At 36.4% G+C, this 23,330-nt stretch overlaps 1 protein-coding gene across 4 annotated transcripts in view; it reads left to right on the top strand.

The window, feature by feature from the left end:
* ptpn4a (protein tyrosine phosphatase non-receptor type 4a) overlaps positions 1 to 20,821 on the top strand; it is a 60,202-nt gene extending 39,381 nt beyond the window's left edge. For all 4 annotated transcript variants that reach the window (XM_051119105.1, XM_051119107.1, XM_051119106.1 and 1 more), the window contains 16 exons: positions 207 to 379; positions 2,952 to 3,020; positions 5,213 to 5,347; positions 6,505 to 6,666; positions 10,228 to 10,381; positions 11,566 to 11,649; positions 11,740 to 11,796; positions 12,093 to 12,249; positions 13,594 to 13,760; positions 15,344 to 15,434; positions 15,525 to 15,586; positions 15,701 to 15,847; positions 15,963 to 16,091; positions 16,569 to 16,717; positions 16,853 to 16,988; positions 19,856 to 20,821. In XM_051119105.1, the coding sequence (XP_050975062.1) occupies positions 207 to 379; positions 2,952 to 3,020; positions 5,213 to 5,347; positions 6,505 to 6,666; positions 10,228 to 10,381; positions 11,566 to 11,649; positions 11,740 to 11,796; positions 12,093 to 12,249; positions 13,594 to 13,760; positions 15,344 to 15,434; positions 15,525 to 15,586; positions 15,701 to 15,847; positions 15,963 to 16,091; positions 16,569 to 16,717; positions 16,853 to 16,988; positions 19,856 to 19,948 (1,965 nt within the window). In that variant the 3' untranslated portion in view covers positions 19,949 to 20,821. The remainder of the gene's footprint in view (positions 1 to 206; positions 380 to 2,951; positions 3,021 to 5,212; positions 5,348 to 6,504; positions 6,667 to 10,227; positions 10,382 to 11,565; positions 11,650 to 11,739; positions 11,797 to 12,092; positions 12,250 to 13,593; positions 13,761 to 15,343; positions 15,435 to 15,524; positions 15,587 to 15,700; positions 15,848 to 15,962; positions 16,092 to 16,568; positions 16,718 to 16,852; positions 16,989 to 19,855) is intronic.
* Positions 20,822 to 23,330: the final 2,509 nt, after the last annotated feature.

Here is a 23,330-nt window from a genome sequence, read left to right as displayed (position 1 = left end):
GATTTGAGTGTCAGTCCTAATAGGTCTCTCCAGAGCAGAGCTCTCTGGGTACTTTGGCCAGGTTTCAAACGGAGGCACATGTTCACGGCGACATAACTTTCAGAGCAGGGAATGTAAATGTCACCGACATCTCCCGTGTTTTGGGTTAAGCATGCAGTGTGCTTGATTTAATAGTCTTAAGATCCTTTCTTCCTTTTTGCCTACAGCATGAGACGAGAGATACATTGCTGGGTTTCAACATGGTAAACTACAGGGCCTGTAAGAACCTCTGGAAAGCCTGTGTTGAACACCACACCTTCTTTCGGCTAGATCGGCCCGTTCCTCCGCAGAAGAACTTCTTTGCGCATTACTTCAATTTGGGCTCCAGGTTCAGATACTGGTAAGACGTTGCTAAATCTACATCCCTTTTTTAAATGGGCCCAAATGTGACGCATGTAGTTTGAGGATGTGCTGCTTGTTGTTATAAATTGCTGTCTGGGTCAACAGTAAAGATTTTTTTTTCTGCTTTCCCAGTCAGGCCATTAGTTCAGATTTCTACTTGCATGACCAACTCGATCACTTCCCTACACATTTAAATATATCATTTAACTACTATGTACTTACATCAAAAAATAAGCACATTGAACTTACTGTGTTCATAGTGTATTGCAAAACACTTTTGCTGCTATTGAGGTGGGATACAGGTAAGGTTAGGGACAGGTTTGGTGGTATAGATAGGTTTAAGGGTGGGTTAAGGTGTAAGGGATGGGTCAACAGTGTAATTATAAATGTAATTACAAAAATGTATTACAGATGTAATTACATGAAGGTATTTTAGAAATGTAAGTACAATGTAAAAACATGTACAGTGCACAGCATAAATGAGTACACCCCCTCTAAAACGTAATAAAATCAGCAGTTACTCTTAACTTAGATGACATGTTAGGGTTCTTTGGAGATGTAATGTTCCAACAATCCTGCTTGATCAATTACCGAAAAAGAAGGTCAAAATTATTCAGCAAAATAAGATTTTCTTATCAAAGTGATAAAATGTTGTGTTGCAAAAATGAGTTCTCCCTCCTGAAAGTTACTGAATAAACAAACAAAAAAAATGTGTGTGTAGGTTTAAGGCTATTTTTGATCAACAGGTAAATATGTTCAACCAAAACTTTTAAAGAAAAGTGATTTCCTGACAATTAAAGGTGTTATATAGCCTACAGAATTATACTCAGACTTAATGCTGGCAGCAATGGAACCACTTAGGAGAAAACTGCCAGGTGATTTATTTCTCAGCATAAAAGGATAATGGTACAAGAGGAATAACAAATTATTGTTTTAAGTGTGAAAATATAGCAGAAGTAGCACTGACATTCAAAAACAATGGACTTGTGAAAAGGCTCCTGAAATAATCAGGTCTTCACTTTGTTTTCATTTAGTGATAAGTGAGTTTTTGCTAGAAAAAGAGCTGGAGAAATAACATGCAAGTGTCTCAGAACCGAAAAGCGGCCAAAAGCCGTAAAAAGAGTGACACATTATCTCACAGAGTACGACGCAGCCTGCAGAACTGACATTCATGGTTGTTGTCACCACTAGAATTACCTACTGTAGCCAAAGCACAATAAACTCATTTAACCTCTCGCAAGGTCCATGTTTACAAAATATAGACTTCTGGGAATCCATACTCTGGTCTTAGGAGACCAAGTCAATCATTTCAGATCCAAAAGCATCCAAAATGTTCTGGTGTTGCTAGAGGAGGAGTACAGTACGAAGTCCCTGGTACCCACAGTGACATTCAGTGGTAGTAAAGCTCTTATATAGGAATGTATGAGTGCTGAAGGTGTGAGGGAGTTGTGCTTTATCAATTCTGTCATGAATTCACACACCGCTGCGAAAAACTGAAACTGAAAATACTACCCTCCCCTCATTCCCTGCATTACTGGGCATTTTTTTCAGCATGACAATGAAAATATTCATTCTCCCAAGGTGAAAATCCTTCAGTGGACATGAGGAGTTCAGATACAAAAGCCTTTAAATCTATCTGATGTATTTCTTTAAAATTAGCATTTTTTTCTGGCTACTTTGTATAGGTTTCTGTGTAAATACTGGTGCTTCTGATTGGGCTGAGGCTGGAATTTTGCGAGTTTGAAGTAAAAGTATTTGATGGACGTGTACAATGTGTCAGGAGCATTCACTCAGTATCATTATCTCATTTTTGACCGAGACGGCTTTTAGCTGGTTTTGCATCTTCACATGTATGCACTCTTCACATGTATTTCGCTCAGTCTTAACACTCTTGAGCAGCTGTGGGGGATACTGTAGAGGAGAGCTGAGCAAAACTCCCAATTTAACAGGAATTAAACAGGACAGATGTGAAAATGTGTCATGAACTTGTACACTCAGTGGCAAGAAGTGTCATCTTTTCATGATTTAGTAATCATTAAGAAAACACATCTTTTATATTTATTTAGAGGGGATGTCCTCATTTATGCTGTGCACTGTATGTACACAATAAGTGAACTGCATCAAATGATTAATTTAAATCTAAGTACAAAGTAGTTCATATAAAGTGGGACCATTTTATTTTCATGTGCCAAAGGAGGCCTCAGTCATCAAAAGGCTTGACCTTAGTCGACACTTACAAATACTCTAGTAAATCCTGTGGATAAACTTTTGAAAAATTGATGATGCTCTTTTAGCCAATTTTAGATATAGGGGAACTAGGAAGAGGAGGTGATCAATAATTCATCTTGCGATGCTTTCTAGATTTATAAGTGTTTATTGGTGGTCACTATAGTATAATAAAACATATTTGAACTCTGTAGCTTTGAGCACTAAGAGTCTCATAAAAGCTGTGGATGTCATTCACAGACTGATGGAAGGTTTAGAGATCTCAGGCAGGAATGTCACGTTATATGTTGTGAAATTGAGAAATACGGTTTGAATCCTGACAAACATTATACATCTCTTCACAGTGGGAGGACGGAAGCACAATCTGTTCAGTATGGCAAGGAGAAGGGAATCAAGGACAGAGTGTTTGCAAGGTAATGTGAGCTTGTACCTCAGGGATTTTGTGTTGGTGACCGGTTATGATATGATTCTTCAGTTAATGAGGATTAGCATATTAATGTGTGAACTTTCTTAAAACATAAACTACCAGCTGGTGAGGAGGAGTAACTTGGATCAGAATATGAACTTTAGCAGGATCTTTACTTGAAGCATTGAGAGTCATGTTGAGATCAAAGTCCTTTTTAAGCAAGTCTGTTTGTCAACCTTATGTTTTAGTAATGTATATCAAATCACTGCTGACAACAGTGTAATAAATGGAATTTCCTCAGCTCAAATCAAACTATTATAATGCTAGACTACAGATTGGAAATGTTGTCCAAAGGAATCTAGGGTAGTAGGGGTTGACCGATATATGGTTTTCATGGCCGATGCCGACACAGATTTTTACAGATCAAGTAGACCGATATTTTGAACTGATATATATGTCTGATTAAAAAAAAAAAAAAAAAAAAAAAAAATTAAAATTAATGTCCAAATTAAGGATAACAAGGGCTCTGACAAAAACTTTCTTTAAATGACTGACTAGAAGACTCAAAAAAACTGACATGAAGCTCAAAACTGATTTCTGGATCTTTTGGAACACCAAACCAGGGTTATTATCTAAACTAAACATTTTTGTTGATGGAAAAACTTAAAATAATTAAACATTAATTATAAACATTAATAATTTTCATTTAAATTGCACTGAAAAATTAAAACTGAACTAAAGCTATAGTGGCCAATGCTGATACAGATTATTACAGATCAAGTAGACTGATAATAAATATTTTAAACCGATATACATGTCTGGTGTAAAAATGAAAATGAATGTCAAAATTAAGAATAACAAGGGCTCTGACAAAAACTTTCTCTAAATGCTTTTAAATTATTTTATTGGCAAATTGCTTTTTGAAAATGACTAATACTGATAGTGGCCAATGCCGATACCGATTATAACAGATCAAGTAGACTGATAGTCAATATTTTGAACCGATATATATGTCTGGTGTAAAATATTAAAATTAATGTCAAAATTAGGAATAACAGAGGCTCTGACAAAAACTTTCTTTAAATGCTTTTAAATTAATTTATCGGCAATTAGTTTTTGAAAATGACCGATACCGATAATCATAAAAATGGTTAATATGGGCACCTATAATAGCTAGGCTGACCCATAATAGTAGTGAAGTTCAAAAGAACATCATTTATTCAAAATGGAAATTGTTTCATGTATCTACACAAACAATCGTCACATGAATATACATACACAGTAGTTACATAAAAAAAAAACATAAATGTTGTAACTGTCACTTTTGATTAATTAAAAGCATCCTTGCTGAATGAAGTATTAATTTCGGTAAAAATAAATAAAACTAGACAGTCAAATCATATTAAAAATTTTCCAGTGAAATCCAGTACAAAATCTATTACTTTTGTTATGCAGCTTTTTTGAGTCTAATATCCTTTCAGAATAATCTTTTACATGTTTAACTTTTTTATTAAATTGACCAATACTAAGAATGGTGCATTTTAGAGATCCTTAACTGGAGTGCTACTGCTCATAAAAACAAACAAATAGCAACTTTTTAAAAACCTGCAGCAATTTTTAACTTTTGTACACTTCACTTGTTTGAAATGTTAACAAATGTGAAACCCAAAAGATGAGCATAGTCAACCTTTTTTTTTTTAAATAATTATTGACAGTACACTCTGTATTGTCTGACTTTCAAAGTGGATATTGTTATGACAGAAAAAAATGACAGTACTCTTGAATGTCAATATTTGCTAAAATTACAGTACAGTAGAAAGAGATATCTCACTAGGGGTTACTGTGTCAAAATGTACTGAACGCCTGCAGTTAAATATTTAAAATATAAATAAAACATTGTAGAACAATGTCTAGAGAACATGATAACCTCAGATTTATGTTTCAAAACAAAACTATCTTAAAACAAAACAAATCACTACTAAAACTTTAAGGGTTGAAATATTATCTAACCTAATTATTAAGTTTCAGAAAAACAAACGAGATTTATTGTAACACTCTAATGGTGTCCACTGGATAGGAATATAATGTTGCTCAGTGGAATAATATCTTGCTGTTAGACAGTTAACGCTTAGAAGTGACCTTAGCCTTTGGCTTTACCGGGTTATTGTGGAGATTAACAGAATGTGTTTCATCTCTTAGATCTCCCAGCAAACCCCTGGGCAGAAAGTTCATGGGTGTGACAGATTGGGAATCAGTGAGCAGGAACTCACTGTCTGAAGAGAGGCTGGAGACCCGTAGCCTGCCCACCCGCTCGCCCCCTGGGACGCCCAACCAGTGAGTGCATCTCTGTTTTAGTGAAACACCCAACCTAATGAGCAAAAACCCAGTAGGGTTCTTGGGGGGGTGATGGGGAAAAAGATGTGTAAGCTGTATGTGGATTTAACCATTACATATCTGTCATGTTTCGTTCAAATGCGAAGAAAAAAATAATAAAGTGTGTTGCAAAATGATTTTTTTTTTGTTATTTTCATGACACCTTTTTTGCCCAAATTTTAGTTAGTGTAATTTTTTTTTTTTTTTTTTCCCCTTTCTTTGTCCCCCGGTATTACTAGTAATAATTGTCACTAGAAACAATACTGTAATACAGTATTGTTTATATAATAATATATATTTTTTCCATTTAAATCAGCACAAAAGCGCTACAGTGAATGCAGTGAGACATGAAAATGTCACATGCACATTTTGAATGGTCCTAAAAAGGCTTCATTTCCTAAAGCAAAATATATTTTTTCCCCCTTTGATTTAGGGGAAAAATATGATCTAGACATATTCTTTACAGGTTTTGTGAGTTGTACCCATCCAGGAAGTCTGGGAGTCACTCTCTGTGTCAAAGATTCAAAGATAGACTTCCACATTATTAGTAAACAAATAGAGGGAGTTTTCAGGAAGAGAGAGAGTGTTAGTATTAACACCTAGTATGATTTGTTACATCATACTGTAATGTACTATAATGCATTGTAGGCCTGTCACAATCATTAGTTTTGTACTGTCAATTAATTGTCACAACTGAATCCTGTCAAAATATAATATAATATAATATAATAAATGAATTAAATTATTAAACCCACAAGCCTTCGTTTCGTATGAAGGAAGGTTTTTTTTTTTTTTTTTTTTTTTTTATTTATTACTCCCTGACAGATTATGATTTTTCTTTTTCATTCTTATTTGAATGGGAAGATGTGATTGATATTTAAACTCTGATATTTATTGATATTTATTGGTTGATATTTATCACGGTTATCTCAAATAATTTTGATTAAATCAAATATCCATGATCAGGCAATTAATCAATAATTGCAACAGGCCCAAGACATTGTACTCGTTATAGTAACGTATTTGTTTTAATAGTTTACCTTCAGCCAGAGGATTTGTATTTATTCATAACACATATTGGTGATTGATAACAGCTACTATAAATGTTCTGTCAACAGTAGGAACTCCTTATTTGTGCAAGAGGGTCCTCGGCTACGGCCCTCTTCCATGGGTCACCTGGTGGACCATGTCATCCATGCCTCCCCCAGCCTTCCCGTTTTCTCCAATCACAAATCGGCTTCCTCTACACAAGCTAACAGCATCAGCCTGGAGTCTACGCCGTAAGTACTTCCTTTTCTTCAGTAGCGAAACAGTCCGTCCTCAAGAACTGGGTTTAGTAATGCTTCATTATCATTGATGGCGTTTCCTAAGGTTCCCCCTGTGTTCAACTTGCTTAAGCAGCCACATAGCAACATGTGGATTATGCCTTTTCAGAAAAAGACTGTTCAGATGTCTTAGTCAGATGTATGAAGTACTGATATTCTTATTCAAAGTAATTTCACCGACATTTTATTTTAAACTTTCAGTTTCTTAAATCCTCCCCAAAAATACCCCAGAAAACCAACTCTTTTAGCAGACGTTTGGTATACTTTCTTTTTTTATTAATGTACTTTATAATGCATTTGAAGTCTTGACTGTTTGCTTACTCATACCGCAATGCCACTCTAACTTATTGAAACATTAAATCATATTGGTTATTATAAAACACTATTTGCAGAAGCCACATAATTTAGTGTAAAAAACAGAAGCTCAAGTCTGTTCCTCAAATGGGAAAAGTGGTTTTACTGCACCAAAACCATCTTTTATTGGCTGTTTGTTTTGTCTCTGCCTTCCAATCACAGCTACCACCCTCTGTCTGCGCCCTTAAATGGCCCCGAATGGAAACTAAACGCACGCTGCGCAGCTGTAAAATGTGTTTACCGCTCTCATAGCGTTGGGCACAGAGCTTTGGATTTTAACGGTGCATGGTAAACATGTCAAGCTCTTTGTGATCCTCTTGAATAGGTCCGCAGTATACTTAAAACTAATGACATTGCCAGTGGCAGATAGGCTATTTGCATGGCATGCGGTTGTTTTGACTTGGTTTGCTGAGCTAGTTTAATGGATATAAAACAGCTCATCCCCCTTTCCTTTGTTTTAGTCTTTAAGCTGTTGATAATGTATCCTGTGTGATAATGGGCTGTCACAAAAAACAAAAATGTTATTCTTAATCAATTGATTTTGAAGGGATAGTTCACCCAAAAATGAAAATTCTTTCATAAATTACTCTCACTCTTGTCGTTTTAAATCTGTAATACTATCTTTGGAACGCAAATTAAGGTATTTTTGATGAAATCCGAGAGCTTTCTGACCCTGCATAGACAGCAACACAACTGACACGTTCAAGGCCCAGAAAGGTAGTAAAGCTATCATTAAAATAGTCCATGTGACATCAGTGGTCGGAGACTGACAAAGAAGTGAAGAAATTGTTAAATAAAGTTGTTATTTTTGTTTTCTTTACACACAAAAAGTTTTCTTGTAGCTTCATAACATTACGGTTGAACCACTGATGTCACATGGACTATTTTAACAATTTCCTTACTGCCTTTCTGGGCCTTAAACGTGTCAGTTGCGTTGCTGCATAGGCATGATCAGAAAGCTCTTGGATTACTTAAAAATATCTTCATTCGTTTTCTGAAGATAAACGAAGGTCTTACAGGTTTGGAACGACATAAGAGTAAATAATTAAAGACAGAAGTTTCATTTTTGGGTGAACTGTACTTTCAGTCAGCTGTGAGCGGTCAAAGTAATATGACAGCACCTGCAGTGTCACAAAATTGTGTAAATGAATAGTTCACTTATGGGAATGGCCATTCTATCATTTAATCACCTTTATTTTATTCCAAACCCCTATGCATTTCTTTCTTCTGCAGAACACAAAAAAATAAGAATTCTGATAACCAAAGAGTTTCGTTTCCCATTGACTTCTATTGCATTTTTGTTCATATATTGAGTCATAAGGAACCGAAACTGTTTAGTTGTCAGCATTCTTTAAAATATCTTATATGTTACACAGAACAAAAAGGCATAAAGGTTTGGAACGGCATGAGGGTGAGTAAATGATGAGTGAGTTTTTATTTTTGGGTTAAGTATCACTTGACGCCAGTTATATTTTACATTGTACATTTTTATAATGTTTACAATTTATACACGTGTACAAAAGTTTCTGTTTAAAATGTGTTTCTATTTTCTAAAAATGCTAAATACCGTGACACCTACATGTCCTAACCAGCCACAGCTGCAGTATGTAATTTGTGATTAGATGTTTTGTCAGTTGCTTGGTTTCTAATTCTGTGGCATTGCTGAGCTACCCATATGCATAAAATATGAATATTGTTGGCTGTGCAATGAATTCCATATGTTCTCTATTGTGAGTCCATTCAAATAAAAGTATCTGTTAAATATATATGTAAATTGCTCTGGGTAAACCTGTGCACAGTGAAATCTAATTAGTCCAACATCTGGTTTGAAATCTGTTATACACATCAGATATCTGTTAGGACAAGGTGTGAATTAAACTTTCTTCAATACAAAGTTTGAATGTGATCAATCACAGAAAAATTAAATGTAAAACAGACATTGCAATGAGGAGGTGATAGAGAAATCGTCAACATTTGAGTCTGTGTCAGAGATGTTTATTGGAACGGTATACTATATGCGTCACTATTGTCATAATGATTTCTTTATGTATCATTTACAGCAGTGGTTCTCAATCCTGGTCCTGGGGCACCCCTGCTCTGCATATTTTGCATGGTTCTCTTATTTAACACACCTGATTGAGATCATCAGCCTAATGAGCTGATGATCTCAATCAGGTATGTTACATAAGGGAGACATGCAAAATGTGCAGAGATGGGGTCCCCCAGGACCAGGATTGAGAACCACTGATTTAGAGGAACTGAATATGAATACCCATTTCTTAAAACACAATTGCATATATAGCTTATGGTCCATAATGCTTTCTCTTCTGCTTTTTCTTCCTGTACACCTAAAGAATAAATCAACATGCAGACATGCGCGCACGCACACAGCATATGCTTGTTTGTGTCACAGATGCTGCCAAAACTAAGTACCCAGCAGGGCTTGCAGAATTCTGGTCTTGCAGCGTTCTTGAGTCTTTTTGACTGATTCATTAAAAGAATCGGCTTATAAGAATCATTTGTTTGAGAGTGAGACTACTCTGGTTGTTTTTTTTTTAAGTCCCTGCTATCTGTAGATAAACACACACTTGCTCTACATGACCTTTGGCCTGCTCAGCTGCTCTGTATGAGCATGATGTGTTCAGTTTGGGTCAGAGCGGTCACTTTCTGACACCATGCTGGGGTGAGAACATGACTAGAAATGAACACAAAAGCCAAACGAGGTCAGTGGGAGCCAACGCACACACCCTTACACCCTATATACAAACACACACTCCGATGCTCGTGAACCTACAAAGTGTGCGCCCGAGTGTGAAATCTAAAACATAGTATGTTGCATAATTCAGTGGTTCACTGGATTGTCAGAGTATAATGTGGTCAGTTCAGCTGAATGAAATGTATTAAGCTGAACTGTGCTGAACCTGTTTGACGTCTCTGATAGCTGGTTGATGCATCTAAAATTTTGATGAGATTTTTGTCCATTCATGTGCTGGACAAAAATGATGGCAATGACGCCTTTTTGTTAAAGGGATATTTTACAATGAAATAAAAATGGACTTGATTTACTTCTATCCAAACCTTGTTATCTGTGAAACACAAAAGGAGATGTTTTGAAGTATGCTCTTTTATTTCTATATTTAAATTTCTCCCTTAATTTAATAGGTCTCCTGAAGGAGTTGAAGGCCCACCTCCCGCCCTCCCGCCCAAACAGTCCCGGAAGAACCTGAGCCAGCTTATACTGTCCCACTCCCAACAGGACTTGGACAACCACATCAATGAAATGTACGATGTCCCCATAGCAACAGACAAGGCTACGGTAAGAATACATCAACTGACTCACTCGACCCAGACTGTCTGTGTGCTACTTTGTTGTTCCTCTTTCCAAAGTTGGCATTAATAGTCCTGCGTCCCTCCCTTCTATGGTATACCGCGATGTGGTTGCATTTTCAAAAAGTAATAAAGCCCTTGGTGGTTAGGTGCATGCTGTTCATTGCACATAAATCATTTTCACTGCCTTAGTGTGAGTTAATATTTTGAAGGGTTTCTTTTACAAAGCATTGTTTGTGAAATCTAATAATACATTTTATGCATGTACTATCTTTAATATACAACAACAACAAAAAAAATAAAATAAATAAATAAATAAAGATTAAAGTTGTCTTTAAAGGCTGTTCTGAAATGTGCACTGGTGGAAATTGTTTAATTTCAGTTCATAAGAATTTTAGGTTTTGGGGACATGATGTCCTTTAAAGGGACAGTTCACCCAAAAATACAAATTCTTTCATGATTTACTCACCCTTAAGTTCCAAACCTGTATGAGTTTCTTTTTTCTGTTGAACATAAAGGGTATTTTAAAGAAAGTGTGCATCTAAACCAGGATTCACCAGACCCTGTCCTGGAGGGCCGGTGTCCTTGCATAGTTTAGGTCCAACCCTAATCAAACACACCTGAACCAGCTAATCAAGGTCTTACTAGGTTTACTTGAAACTTCCAGGCAGGTGTGGTGAGGAAAGTTGGAGGTAAACTTTGCAGGACACCGGCCCTCCAGGAACAAGTTTGGTGACCCCTGATGTAAACAGTTGTTTGACTTTCGTACTATGGAAAAAAACACTATGGAAGTCAATGAAACTGTTTGGTCACCCACATTCTTCAAAATATCTACTTTTGTGTTATGCAGAAGAAAAAAAAACTTTACAGGTTTGGAGGAACTTGTGGGTGAGTAAAAATGATTGCTGTCCCTTTAAGCAGCTTCACCTGATATCTGAAGGTTTACATCTTAGCTTAGGAAGATCTCAAACAGTGACTCGAAACATGTTTGAACAGACAGAACATATGAAGGTGCCAAGTCATACATTGCTTTAAAAAAACAACCAAAACCTGTACTTAACAGAAACCAATGCAAATTAGCTAAAACCAGTGCAATGTACTGTTTTAGATTGTGAATGTACTGTTTTAGAATAGTGAAACTAACATGCAAATAATTTTTTCTCACATGTTTAGCCCAATGGTGTCATTCCTCATGACAATCTAGTCCTGATCAAGATGAAACCAGATGAGAACGGGAGATTTGGTTTTAATGTGAAGGTAAAATGCTCTGCTTCTCTCATTTTCTGTTGTTGATAGTTGAAGATTTTATGGTTCCATTCCCACAACTGCGCTCTCTCTTATTTTTAGGGTGGCTCTGATCAGAAGATGCCCATTATCGTGTCTCGAGTAGCGCCTGGAACATCGGTATGTTTAATAGGCTGTTTAATGCCATAAATACTGTAGTATTACCCTTTATAGGGCAGCTGGGATTACATCTGAAGACAGTAATGACAGATTCATTGAAGAGCGACCCCTATAGGATTAGCAGTGAACCTGTATGTCAGTGTTTTGTTTATGCCTGTGTTGAAGGATTTATGCTGCTTTGGAATTTTCCTATTTCTTGATATTTATTTTAGAATAATCAGAATCATGCATTAAAATCTTCATCTAATGCCAAGTACTATAAATTTCATTATTTTCTGTCTTTGTTGCCTCTCTAGGCTGATTTGTGTGTGCCTCGACTGAATGAGGGCGATCAGGTTGTGCTGATCAACGGTCGAGATATTGCAGAGCACACGCATGATCAGGTGGTCATGTTCATCAAGGCCAGCTGTGAGAGCCACTCGGGGGAGCTCATCCTGTTGGTGCGACCCAATGGTGAGCGCTGGTCTGATTCATACTTAAATGCCTTCTGCTTAAATGACTACATTTACCATTCAAGTTTGGGGTTGTATGTTTTATTTTACATCAGTCTTCAGTGTCACATGATCCTTCAGAAATCTTTCTGATATGCTGATTTGCTGCTCAAGAAACATTTATTATTATTGTCAATGTTGAGTCTTCACCATCACATTAATTCATCCTTGCTGAATAATTTATTAATTTCATAAAAAAAAAAGTCTAACCCCAAACTATATATATTGACATCACTTTAAATGCACATATTATAATTAAGATTTCCAAACTTAAAGAAGTTCACTTTTAGAACAAAAACTTACAGATAATTTACTCACCCCCTTGTCATCCAAGATGTTTATGTCTGTCTTTCTTCAGTCTTAAAGAAGTTTGTTGAGGAAAAAAAAATTCAGGAATGTTTTCCATATAGTGTACTTCTATGGTGCCCATGAGTCTGAACTTCCAAAATGCAGATTAAATGCTGCTTCAAAGGGCTCTAAACAATCACAGCTGAGAAAGAAGGGTCTGAAACAATTGGTTAATTAAAAAAAAAAACAGGCAATTGATATACTTTTTAACCTCAAACGAAACGCTTGTCTTGTCTAGCTCTGCGTGAACTCTGTGTATTCCGGTTCATGACAGTTAGGATATGCCGAAAAACTCCCATCTCACTTTCTCCTCCAACTTCAAAATCACCCTACATCGCTGTTTTACCTTTTTTTGTAAAGGGTGTTTGACCATCCATGTGCGTTCACTTTGTTAACACTGGGTCGGTACTGTAGCGATGTAGGACGATTATGAAGTTGGAGGAGAAAATGAGATGGCAGTTTTTCGACATACCCTAACTGTCTTGAACCGGAATACACAAAGTTCACGCAGAGCTAGAAAAGACAAGCATTTGAGTATATAAATTTTGTTTTTGTTTTTTTTTTTTTAAATCGATCGTTTCACAAGATAAGACCCTTCTTCCTCAGCTGGGATCGTTTAGAGCCCTTTCAAGCTGCATTTAAACTGCATTTTGAAAGTTCAAACACAAGGGCACTGATGAAGTCCACTATATGGATAAAAATCCTGAAATGTTTGCCTCAAAAAACAATGTCTTTACGACTGAAGAAAGAAAGAAAGACATGAACATCTTGGATGACAAGGGGGTGAGTAAATTATCTGTGCATTTTTGTTTTGAAAGTGAACTTCTCCTTTAAGTATAAAGACAGCATTTCATTTACTCACTTTTTATGGCTCTTGTCGGGGACAAATAAATTTCCAGTTTTGTGGATTTATCACATTAACACATTGCCGTCACATGAACTGTCTCTCCATGTGTAGCTATCTATGATGTGGTTGAGGAGAAATTGGAGACAGAGCCGGATTTTCAATACATCCCAGAGAAATCTCCCACAGACCCATCGCAGCTGGACCAGGACGCCTGGAGAGACTCAATGCTGCAGTTAAAGGACGGTCTCAACAGTGCTACAGTACTGGCCCAATTTGATGTGAGTTAAAGTCCCCATGAAATCAAAATTGGCATTTTATGGCTTTTAGTATAAATATGTTAGTCTTAAGGTTATCTATAAGCTAGTGTGCTCCAAAACAATGACAAAATTCAATATACGCATTCAGAACTAACAGTCTCAAACTTCTGCCAACATGGAATAACGATTTTGATGACATCATCCTGCACTTCAGCTTCTCTTGAAACTTTCTGTCCAATCAAATGCTCTCGAGAATCTGAAGCGTCCCGCCCCCTACATTATAAATAGACGCTGAAGCTGCGGCAGAAATCGGTCACTTGTTCACAGAATTAGTATTTTCTGTGTGGTGAATGGCACGTAGTGCGCTACATAGGGGATGGGGAATGATTCAGACAATGTAAATATTCTGTCCATTTGGACGAATTATATCTGGTTTGGCATTGTATCACTCGCACAGAGTGGATCATATGCGCAAGTCGGCGCAGACCACAAAACGTATCGGGCACATTTGAATTCTACACTGAATGCTATATTTTATAGTAATATGGATGAGATTGTGGCTGTCAAATGTGTCTTTACCAAGCTTTCCTATAAAAACTGCTTGATATGTCCTGTCCTGTCTTCCTGTTTTAATTGAAATTATGTCAACACACAGAATGACACTACGTGTTTCAAAGCACTTCAGTGGACCTTTAAAGGTTTTTACTCTAGAAATGATTACAAATAGTGAGCACCATCATCATAAGAGCGGTTCAAGTTCATATGCAATTGTTTATCTTAATTGCTCATTTAGAGCATGCTCTTAAATGCACAGCAATCAGGGTTATTCAGGATGTGGTCATATCAAAAGAACTTCCTATTACTTCCTGTCTTTCATCAGGCAGCCCTAATATCTTCCTGTTAGTGTGTGTAGGGCTTGTGTATGTGACAATGTCAATCAAAATATGCAATATATGACTCAAGGAGCCATGTTCCTAAATAACACTTGTCACTAAACCCCAGCAGGGTTTAAGATACTAGTTCTACAGTGCAGAAACATGCGTTATTTATATGCTGAAAATGCTTCCCTGCCATGAAGTATCCAGTTTTTGACAGATTTACAGTCAAATAAGATATGATATATGTTGTATTCTCACATAGTGCATGCATTTACAAGCAAAGCACTGGGTGGAATGTCCTTGACATGTCTTCGAAATGCTTGAATTTGATGAGTGAGTCTGTTTTACACAGAACATGTTTTTGCATTCCTCTGCCTTTTTATTAATTTTATACAAACGGATGTGTTTGACTGTTCCAAAAATGCAAGCGCTTAAGTCTATAGAACTTGTTTTTTTTTTTTTTTGTTTTTGTTTTTTACATTTTATCTCATGTCTCACGTTTTTAAACACACACACACACACACACACACACACAATCCTACCAGATTTCTGTAGTAATTCCATGTTTTGTGAATGAAATGTTTAATGTATGAAATTCATAAACGTTACATAAAAGTGGAAAGAACGGTTTGAATACTGAAGGTCATACTTAAAGATGTGTGTCTGTTAATGAGTTTCCATTCATTGGGATTTTTGTAGACTGACTGACTTCCTTTTATTTTAAAGCAACTGTATCGGAAAAGGCCTGGAATGACAATGTCATGTGCCAAATTACCTCAGAATATTTCCAAAAACCGCTACAGAGACATCTCACCTTGTGAGTATCGCTGCATGCCATTTCTTTTTACTAATAACCAGTGGAACTGCTAAAAAAAAAAAAAAAAATTTTTTTTTGTTATCTTGTCAGATGATGCAACTAGAGTCATCTTGAAAGGCACAGATGACTACATCAATGCAAATTACATTAATGTAAGTGACTAATGTAAGAATATGTATTTTATTATCTCCTCCAAACTCAAACACCCATAGAATGATGGACTGTGGTTAATAGCCCCTCATAATTTTGTTTTGACATGTTTGCAGATGGAAATCCCTGCCTCCAGTCTCATAAACCGCTATATCGCCTGCCAGGGGCCGCTGCCCAATACATGCCCGGATTTCTGGCAGATGACGTGGGAGCAGGGCTCTTCTTTAGTAGTCATGCTTACTACTCAGGTTGAGCGAGGACGTGTATGTATCTCTCTGTAACTGTGATGATTTCATTTTAACAAAGGAATTGTTAATTGGAGTTAGTCTTTTCTTAAATCTTTTTGAGTTTACGTCATTTGATTCCTTTCTACCACAGGTGAAGTGCCATCAGTACTGGCCGAACCCCTCAGGTAGCGCTACATACGGCGGCTTTCAGGTTTGCTGCCAGACTGAAGAAGGCAACTCTGCTTTCTTGGTTAGGGATATGACTCTTAATCACATCGAGGTGAGTTGTATTACATATTCGCATGTCAACAGTCTATTTTTAATTCGACTTGAACCATGTAATGTTCCTTAGAAATTGATGTGCAATATCCTTTAAAGGGATAGTTCACCTAAAAATAATATTTTGTCATTTACTCACCCTTATGTCATTTGGAAATTGTATGACTTCCTTTTTTCTGTGGAACACAAAGAAGATATTATGAAGAAACTGTTTTGCATCCCTTTTTTTCATTATATGGGCAACTATTTAGACATCAAAATATTTTATTTTAAGTTCCACAGACAAAATAATTTTGTAATGACAAAAGGATGAAGTAAATGATGACATGATTTTGATTATTGTGTGAACTATCCCTTTAAGCTAATGCTTACTTGGATTAGGCATTTGGCAAATGTTCATTTTGAACTCCATGCTTAAAGTGTTTCATTTGTCATAATTCCATTATAATGGTCATTCTGTGTTTGTGTGTGCTGTTAGAGTGGGGAAACCAGGGAATTGACCCAAATCCAGTACCTAGCGTGGCCTGATCACGGTGTACCAGATGATTCAACTGACTTCCTGGATTTCGTGGCTTTGGTCCGGAGTAAACGAGCTGGGAAGGACGAGCCCGTTGTGGTCCACTGCAGGTAATTCATATATATCATCTATATCACAAAGTAGTTTCTAAATGTAGTTATCCAAAGTGAATTACTGTGTAATCAAGTCTTGGCTTACCATTTCCCCTTTTTTATCCCTCCCCCTCTCCTTCTTTCTCATCCCAGCGCTGGGATTGGCCGGACGGGAGTTCTCATTACCATGGAGACGGCAATGTGTCTGATGGAGTGCGGCCAGCCGGTGTATCCGTTAGAAATTGTGAGAACCATGCGGGATCAGAGGGCCATGATGATTCAGACTCCTGTAAGTCCCACCCACCTTCTTTATTCCTGTCATTGTCTCTGTCAGTCATCCACTAGGGGTTTGTCATTGCCTTTCGGTCTTCAATTTCTGGGAAGAGGCGTGACATGTTAAGTAAACCACAACAACAAAAATGTATGACATTTTCACTCACATTTAAAACGCAGCAGCTGGCTGTAATGTTTCCACAAATAAAGAAGAAGAGGAGTTGCTGTAGCAGGGGGCTTTTCTAGGTTGGGACTCCCAGAGCTTGAGACAATGATGCAGCTGTGATTCCAACAAGATCTGCTGTATTTTAATGCGGCCTGTCTGCCCAGAGGCTGCTGACCATGAGACCACACTAATTAGACACCAGGAAGAAGAAGGGCTGATGCTCAATAAAAACACTTGTGCATTACATGCCTCTGTTCTTTTTCATTAGTGGTGTTACTAAGGCATCACTTTTTTTTATTGGTCATCCACTACTATTTATATGTTTGGGGTCAGTAAATTGTTTTTGAAAGAAATTCATATTTGTATTCAGCAAGGATGCATTTAAGTTATCAAATGTGAAAGTAAAGACATTTAAAATGGAGATCAAAATTAGAGAACAATTTATGAACACTTCTTTTTTTTTTTTTTTGGTAAATGTAATTGTCATCTTTCAAATTTTGAAGAAATTTTAGCTGTGGCTATACTGTGCTATAGGTCAGTGTTTTACAAAATAACCAAGGCACTTCAACAAAAACCCTTTATTTTGTGCAAAACACAGTGTTCAAAATTAGAGAACAGCAATGATTCTCTAAAGGAGCACAAAGGAAGATTACAACTAAAATTTCTGAAGGTTACAGCAGTCATAAATTAGTGCGGCCTCTGCGGCCGCAGGACATCACTACTCTCTCACACTGCGCTGGTGTGATCTTGGTCCACTCTTAGTCCACTCTTCTTTTAGTCTCTTCCACAGTTTGGTGACTGTAGTGGGTTTCTTAGCTATAACTTTGTCACCAAGGATTTCCAGAGATTTGGGTTTAGATCAGGACTTTGGGCTGGCCTTTTCAATATTTCAGTGTTTTCAGCTTCAAGGAACTGCTTTACCAGTTTTGCAGTAGTGACGGGGGCATTGTCCTGCATGAAAATAGCTTGCTGATTGGGCGATAAATGCACGGAAGGAACCGCATGTTGCCACAGGACGTTCTGATAAACATTTACATTCACCCTGCCATGTATCTGTATAAGAGACCCAACTCCTGCTGCAGAAATCATGATGTTTCCCATCAGACCCAAATAAATTAAACTTGCTTTTGTCACTGAAGTGAACTTTAGTCTAGCCTTGTGATTCTTTCTGCTGATGAGAGGTTTGGTCACTGCAGTGCGCTTTCAGTCCAAATTCTGTTAATCGTCGAGACACTGTATGCCAAAACAGATTCTTACCTGTTCAGCACTGAACTGGTGAGCAATTCCAGCTGCAGTGCTGAACCGACTGTGATTCCAAAATCACAGATTTGGAATGACCAACTTCTCTTCTTTTCTGAAGGGGTCATCCCGCTAGACAACTTCCTGTCAGAGGGTTTTAGTCACTTTAGAACAACTCACCATCTCGCAAAGTCAGTGAAAACTGGAAAGTCAGGCTACCAGTTAAATAGGGTTTGTCAGATAAAGAGGGAAATTAGCATCAGGAGCCAGATTAACACCAATAACTAGGAGGCATCCGAAAGAGTTTTCTCTAAATTTTGAACAGTGTTCTTTTACAGATACTAATATATTTAGCTTATGAAATATGCTTAAAAAACTGCTTTTGCTCCTGTTTTTAATTAAAAATAAAATTTTTGTAATGTATTACAATACAGTTGAGGTCCAACGTTTACATACACCTTGGAGAATCTGAAAAATGTTAATTATTTTACCAAAATAAGAGGGATCATACAAAATGCATGTTATTTTTTTATTTAGTACTGACCTGAATACAATATTTCACATAAAAGACATTTACATATAGTCCACAAGAGTAAATAATAGTTGAATTTATAAAAATGACCCCATTCAGAAGTTTACATACGCATGATTCCTAATATTGTGTTGTTAACTGGATTTGTGTGTGTGTTTTTTTTTTTTTTTTTTTTTTTTTTATTTTTGTTTTTTAGTGGTAGTTGTTCATGAGTTCCTTGTTTGTTCTGAACAGTTAAACTGTCCACTGTTCTTTAGAAAAAATCCTTCAGGTCCCACAAATTCTTTTGAACCATTTCCAGTGATTGTATGATTTTAAGATCCATCTTTTCACACTGAGGGACTCATATGCAACTATTACAGAAGGTTCAAAGGCTCACTGATGCTTCAGAAGGAAACACAATGCACGAAGAGCCAGGGGTGTAAACTTTTGAGCTGAATGAAGATGTGTACATTTTTCTTATTTTACTAAAAAAAAATTTCCATTTACTACTGCCCTACAGAAGATACTTCATGTACATGTTTCCCAGAAGACAAAATAAGTTAAATTTACCCTGATCTTCAAGTTCAAAACATTTTCACCCCCTGGGTCTTAATGCATTAGGTTTCCTTCTGAAGCATCAGTAAGTGTTTGAACCTTCTGTAATAGTTGCCTATGAGTCCCTCAGTTGTCCTCAGTGTGAAGCTGGATCTCAAAATCATACAGTCATTGTTGGAAAGGGTTCAAATACACAAAAGTGCTGAAAAACATGCAAAAATGTATTTTGGTGTGTTCCCCGGAGGCACATTCTCCCGTCTCTCTCCTTCTCTCTTTCACGCAGACACAGTCCATGAATTATGCTCTCATCCCAGTTTCTCATACTGCCATCACACTTGGCTGCCCTTGCGTGATAGACTGACACGTCTTCCATTCACCATGACTTCCCCTCTGTTCTCTGTCTTCTCAGAGCCAATTCAAGTTTGTGTGTGAGGCCATACTGAAGGTTTACGAGGAGGGCCTGGTGAAACCGCTCAAGTCCATGCTGTACGAATCCAACTAATGCAATGCCAGCTTTTCCCGAAAATGATGCTGAAATTCACTGACAGGATCTTCTCCACATGATGATATTACAGCTCCGTGACAGAGTGATGGAGAAGCATCTCGAGCCAGGAACACAGGACATAAACCAAGCACTGCTGCACTTTACACTGGCAAAGAGACAATACGCCAGGCTTCAATGAGGAGAGAAAGAAGTGATGAAAAAATCTAACAAAAGTGAATTAGGTACTTGTTGGGACTTTGAGCGTTCAGGGTTTTAACAGATATATATGTTAATAATGAATATAGTAGAGATTGCTGGTGCCATATGTGTGTAAGGGCAGGCCCGTGAATGAATGAGTGTTTTTATATGTGGTCACCTATTATTTGGAAACAAACAACACCCACAAAAAACAATTCACATACAGGCCTGTGCTGCAGATGAACATTTGTATTTTTATCAGACATATTTATTGTATTAGTTTCAAAATTGAGCCCTGCTCATTCAACATAAGTAACTACTTACAAAACAAAAATGTTTTCGTTACAACAATGATCTTTTTTGTTTTTTTTCAGTTTGCTTTGTTTTCTCTTTTTGGCGCAGAGTGAAAATCATTTATTTATTTTGCTGTCAAACTAAAAAGCTGTCAACAAGGACTTTAAAGCACTTTGCATTACAGCTGTGATGCAAAACATCAGTTCGGTCAAACAGAATGTTGTGATTATTTACTCACCCTCTTTCCAAACACGTATGATGTTCTCTCGTCAGTGGAGTGCGAAAGAAGATGTTTTGAAAAATGTTCGTGCTGCTCATTTCCGTACAGTAAAAGCCTACAAGATAAAAAAGACAATACAATAATATTCGATATATTCCAAATTTTCGGAAGCCAAACAATAGCTTTGTATGAGGAAAAGATTGAAATGTAACCTTAATTACTGAAAATATTCCTCCCAGGTTGTAGTTCCTTAATAACAGATTCAATACAAGAAACTGCGAGACTGTATAATAAATTTAGGGCCACCAGCCCACAGAAATTAACATAGAAGATTCCTTAAAATTAGATTGATTTGTTTTCATACACTTCTCTGCTGTTTTATTATAAGAGGACTGTCATTTGATCTGTCAAGATGCAAACATTCCCTGAAAAACAAACTATTTGCCATTTAAAAAAACAGATATTCAGTTGAAGAGTTTAGTATTCCCTGTAGGTGATGTTACAGCTACATCAGTGTTGCAAATAAGAACTGCTTTTTGTGAATGTTACACACCACAATGTGTCAAATGCAGTACCATGTTGGGGCAGTTTGTTTATTTTTGACCGGTTTATATTGCAGAATATCCCGCTAACATTATCAAGCTAAGAGTGTGTCCGGTATGTGTGGTGTTGTGTAATTACTGTATGTTTCTGATGTCTGTATGTGCAAGTGTGTTTTATAGTACTGTTAGTGTGAATGTGAGAGCCCAAATCACGTTTAGGTTTGGTCTAGGCCTGGTTCAACGCATTAGAGCTGGTGTTTGATTTTATTTCGTTTATTTAATTGAGCCCTAGTTTTATGAACAGTCTTTGTGTAGAAGCCATCAAATTAACTCTCAAATTAAATTTTTGATCCATTGCCCAGTTTCACAGGTCATCTCTAGTTGAATCCATGCCTGTACTCTTTAAAAAGGTACGATCTACTTTTACAGTTAATCATATGACGTTTCTTTGAGGTCATAATTGCTGGAGAAACTTGGTTTTAGGACCAAATAATTCCATTCTATGCTCGACGGGATACAGGTTTTACCAAAAGACATTTAAAACAGGAATAAGGCATGGAATTTGGGAGAAACTACATGCCTCCTGCCTTGTGGGACAGCACTTTTTCAACAAAGATGTACAATTGTAGACTGGTGTTAATGTTTTATTTGCTGCAAATAACAGAAAGGTCAAGTTATGCCACTTGTCCATTTTTATGAAAATATTATAAAGTGTACATACAATGTTGTATATTAAAAAGAAAATCTTTAAAATAAAGTAAGATGTGTGATCTGGGTCGTTTTTCCATATGAAAGTGTTTTATTACATTGTTTTATTACATTGTATATTTGAATTCCTGCTTTGAAGATTTTGGCAGAAAGGATGGTTTCTGAAGCTGCAGTAGTTTCAAGCCGTCAGTAAACCAGTGGGTGGTGCTGTTGGAAAAAAATAAAATACAGAGCACCTGTAAGCACCTGACTGTTTGAGGGCTGTGTTACCTGAGGATCTGCTGGCCCAGATGAGCCAGTTGTTAAGATTTACCCTAGTGTTTATATATATATATATATATATATATATATGTGTGACCCTGGACCACAAAACCAGTCTTAAGTCGCTGGGGTATATTTGTAGCAATAGCCAAAAATACATTGTATGGGTCAAAATTATTGATTTTTCTTTTATACCAAAAATCATTAGGAAATTAAGTAAAGATCATGTTTCATGAAGATATTTTGTAAAATTCCTACTGTAAATATATCAAAACTTAATTTTTGATTAGTAATATGCATTAGTAAGAGCTTCATATGGACAACTTTAAAGCTGATTTTCTCAATATTTTGATTTTTTTGCACCCTCAGATTCCATATATTCAAATAGTCGTATCTCAGCCAAATATTGTCCTGTCATAACCATACATCTATGGAAAGCTTATTTATTCAGCTTTCAGATGATGTATAAAGCTCAATTTTGAAAAATTGACCCTTATGACTGGTTTTGTGTGTGTATATATGTGTGTGTGTGTGTGTGTGTGTATATATATATATATATATATATAATATTAGCGACTATGATATTTTTATATGCCACATTTATTTATTATTATTATTTTATTTTTATTTTTTTGGTCTTTTAAACTAAAAAATAAATAATATCCATTTAATAATTATTATTTTCAATCTAACCAGTGCTTCCAAGACAATTACAAATCATTCTTGCAGTTCTTGCAAACCTGCATGTAATGTTTAAGCTTTGAAAGTGCTATAGTAATTCAGCATATACAGTCAAACCAAAAAATTTGAAACCAGATATAATTTTTGATTTGATTTTTTTTTTTTTTTTTTTTTTATAGTGGGTGCAGGAAACTGTAGTTTATTTATGTAAGTGAGGATAGCAAAATAAAGTAAACTGTGACACACTATACTCAAAAAATCTTCATACAGTGGACCAGTAAAACTGATAAAAATTTGGGACCAAAAATTATTCAGACACTTTGACCTGACCATGTTTTGCTTAAGTGTTTTTATTTAATTGCTAATGTGACCTTTTTACACCGGAGACCGAACAAACATAAGCATTGCTTGGTAATTGGTTAACAAAGTATTGATAGTTGTGTAAATATTGTAATATTAACAATTTTCTGAATTTTTGGTTGATTATAATCCATTA

This window comes from Labeo rohita, chromosome 9, assembly GCF_022985175.1.
Source record: "Labeo rohita strain BAU-BD-2019 chromosome 9, IGBB_LRoh.1.0, whole genome shotgun sequence".
NCBI lineage: Eukaryota > Metazoa > Chordata > Actinopteri > Cypriniformes > Cyprinidae > Labeo > Labeo rohita.
Note: the sequence above shows the minus strand (reverse complement) of the source record. Positions and strands in the feature narration are given on the sequence as shown.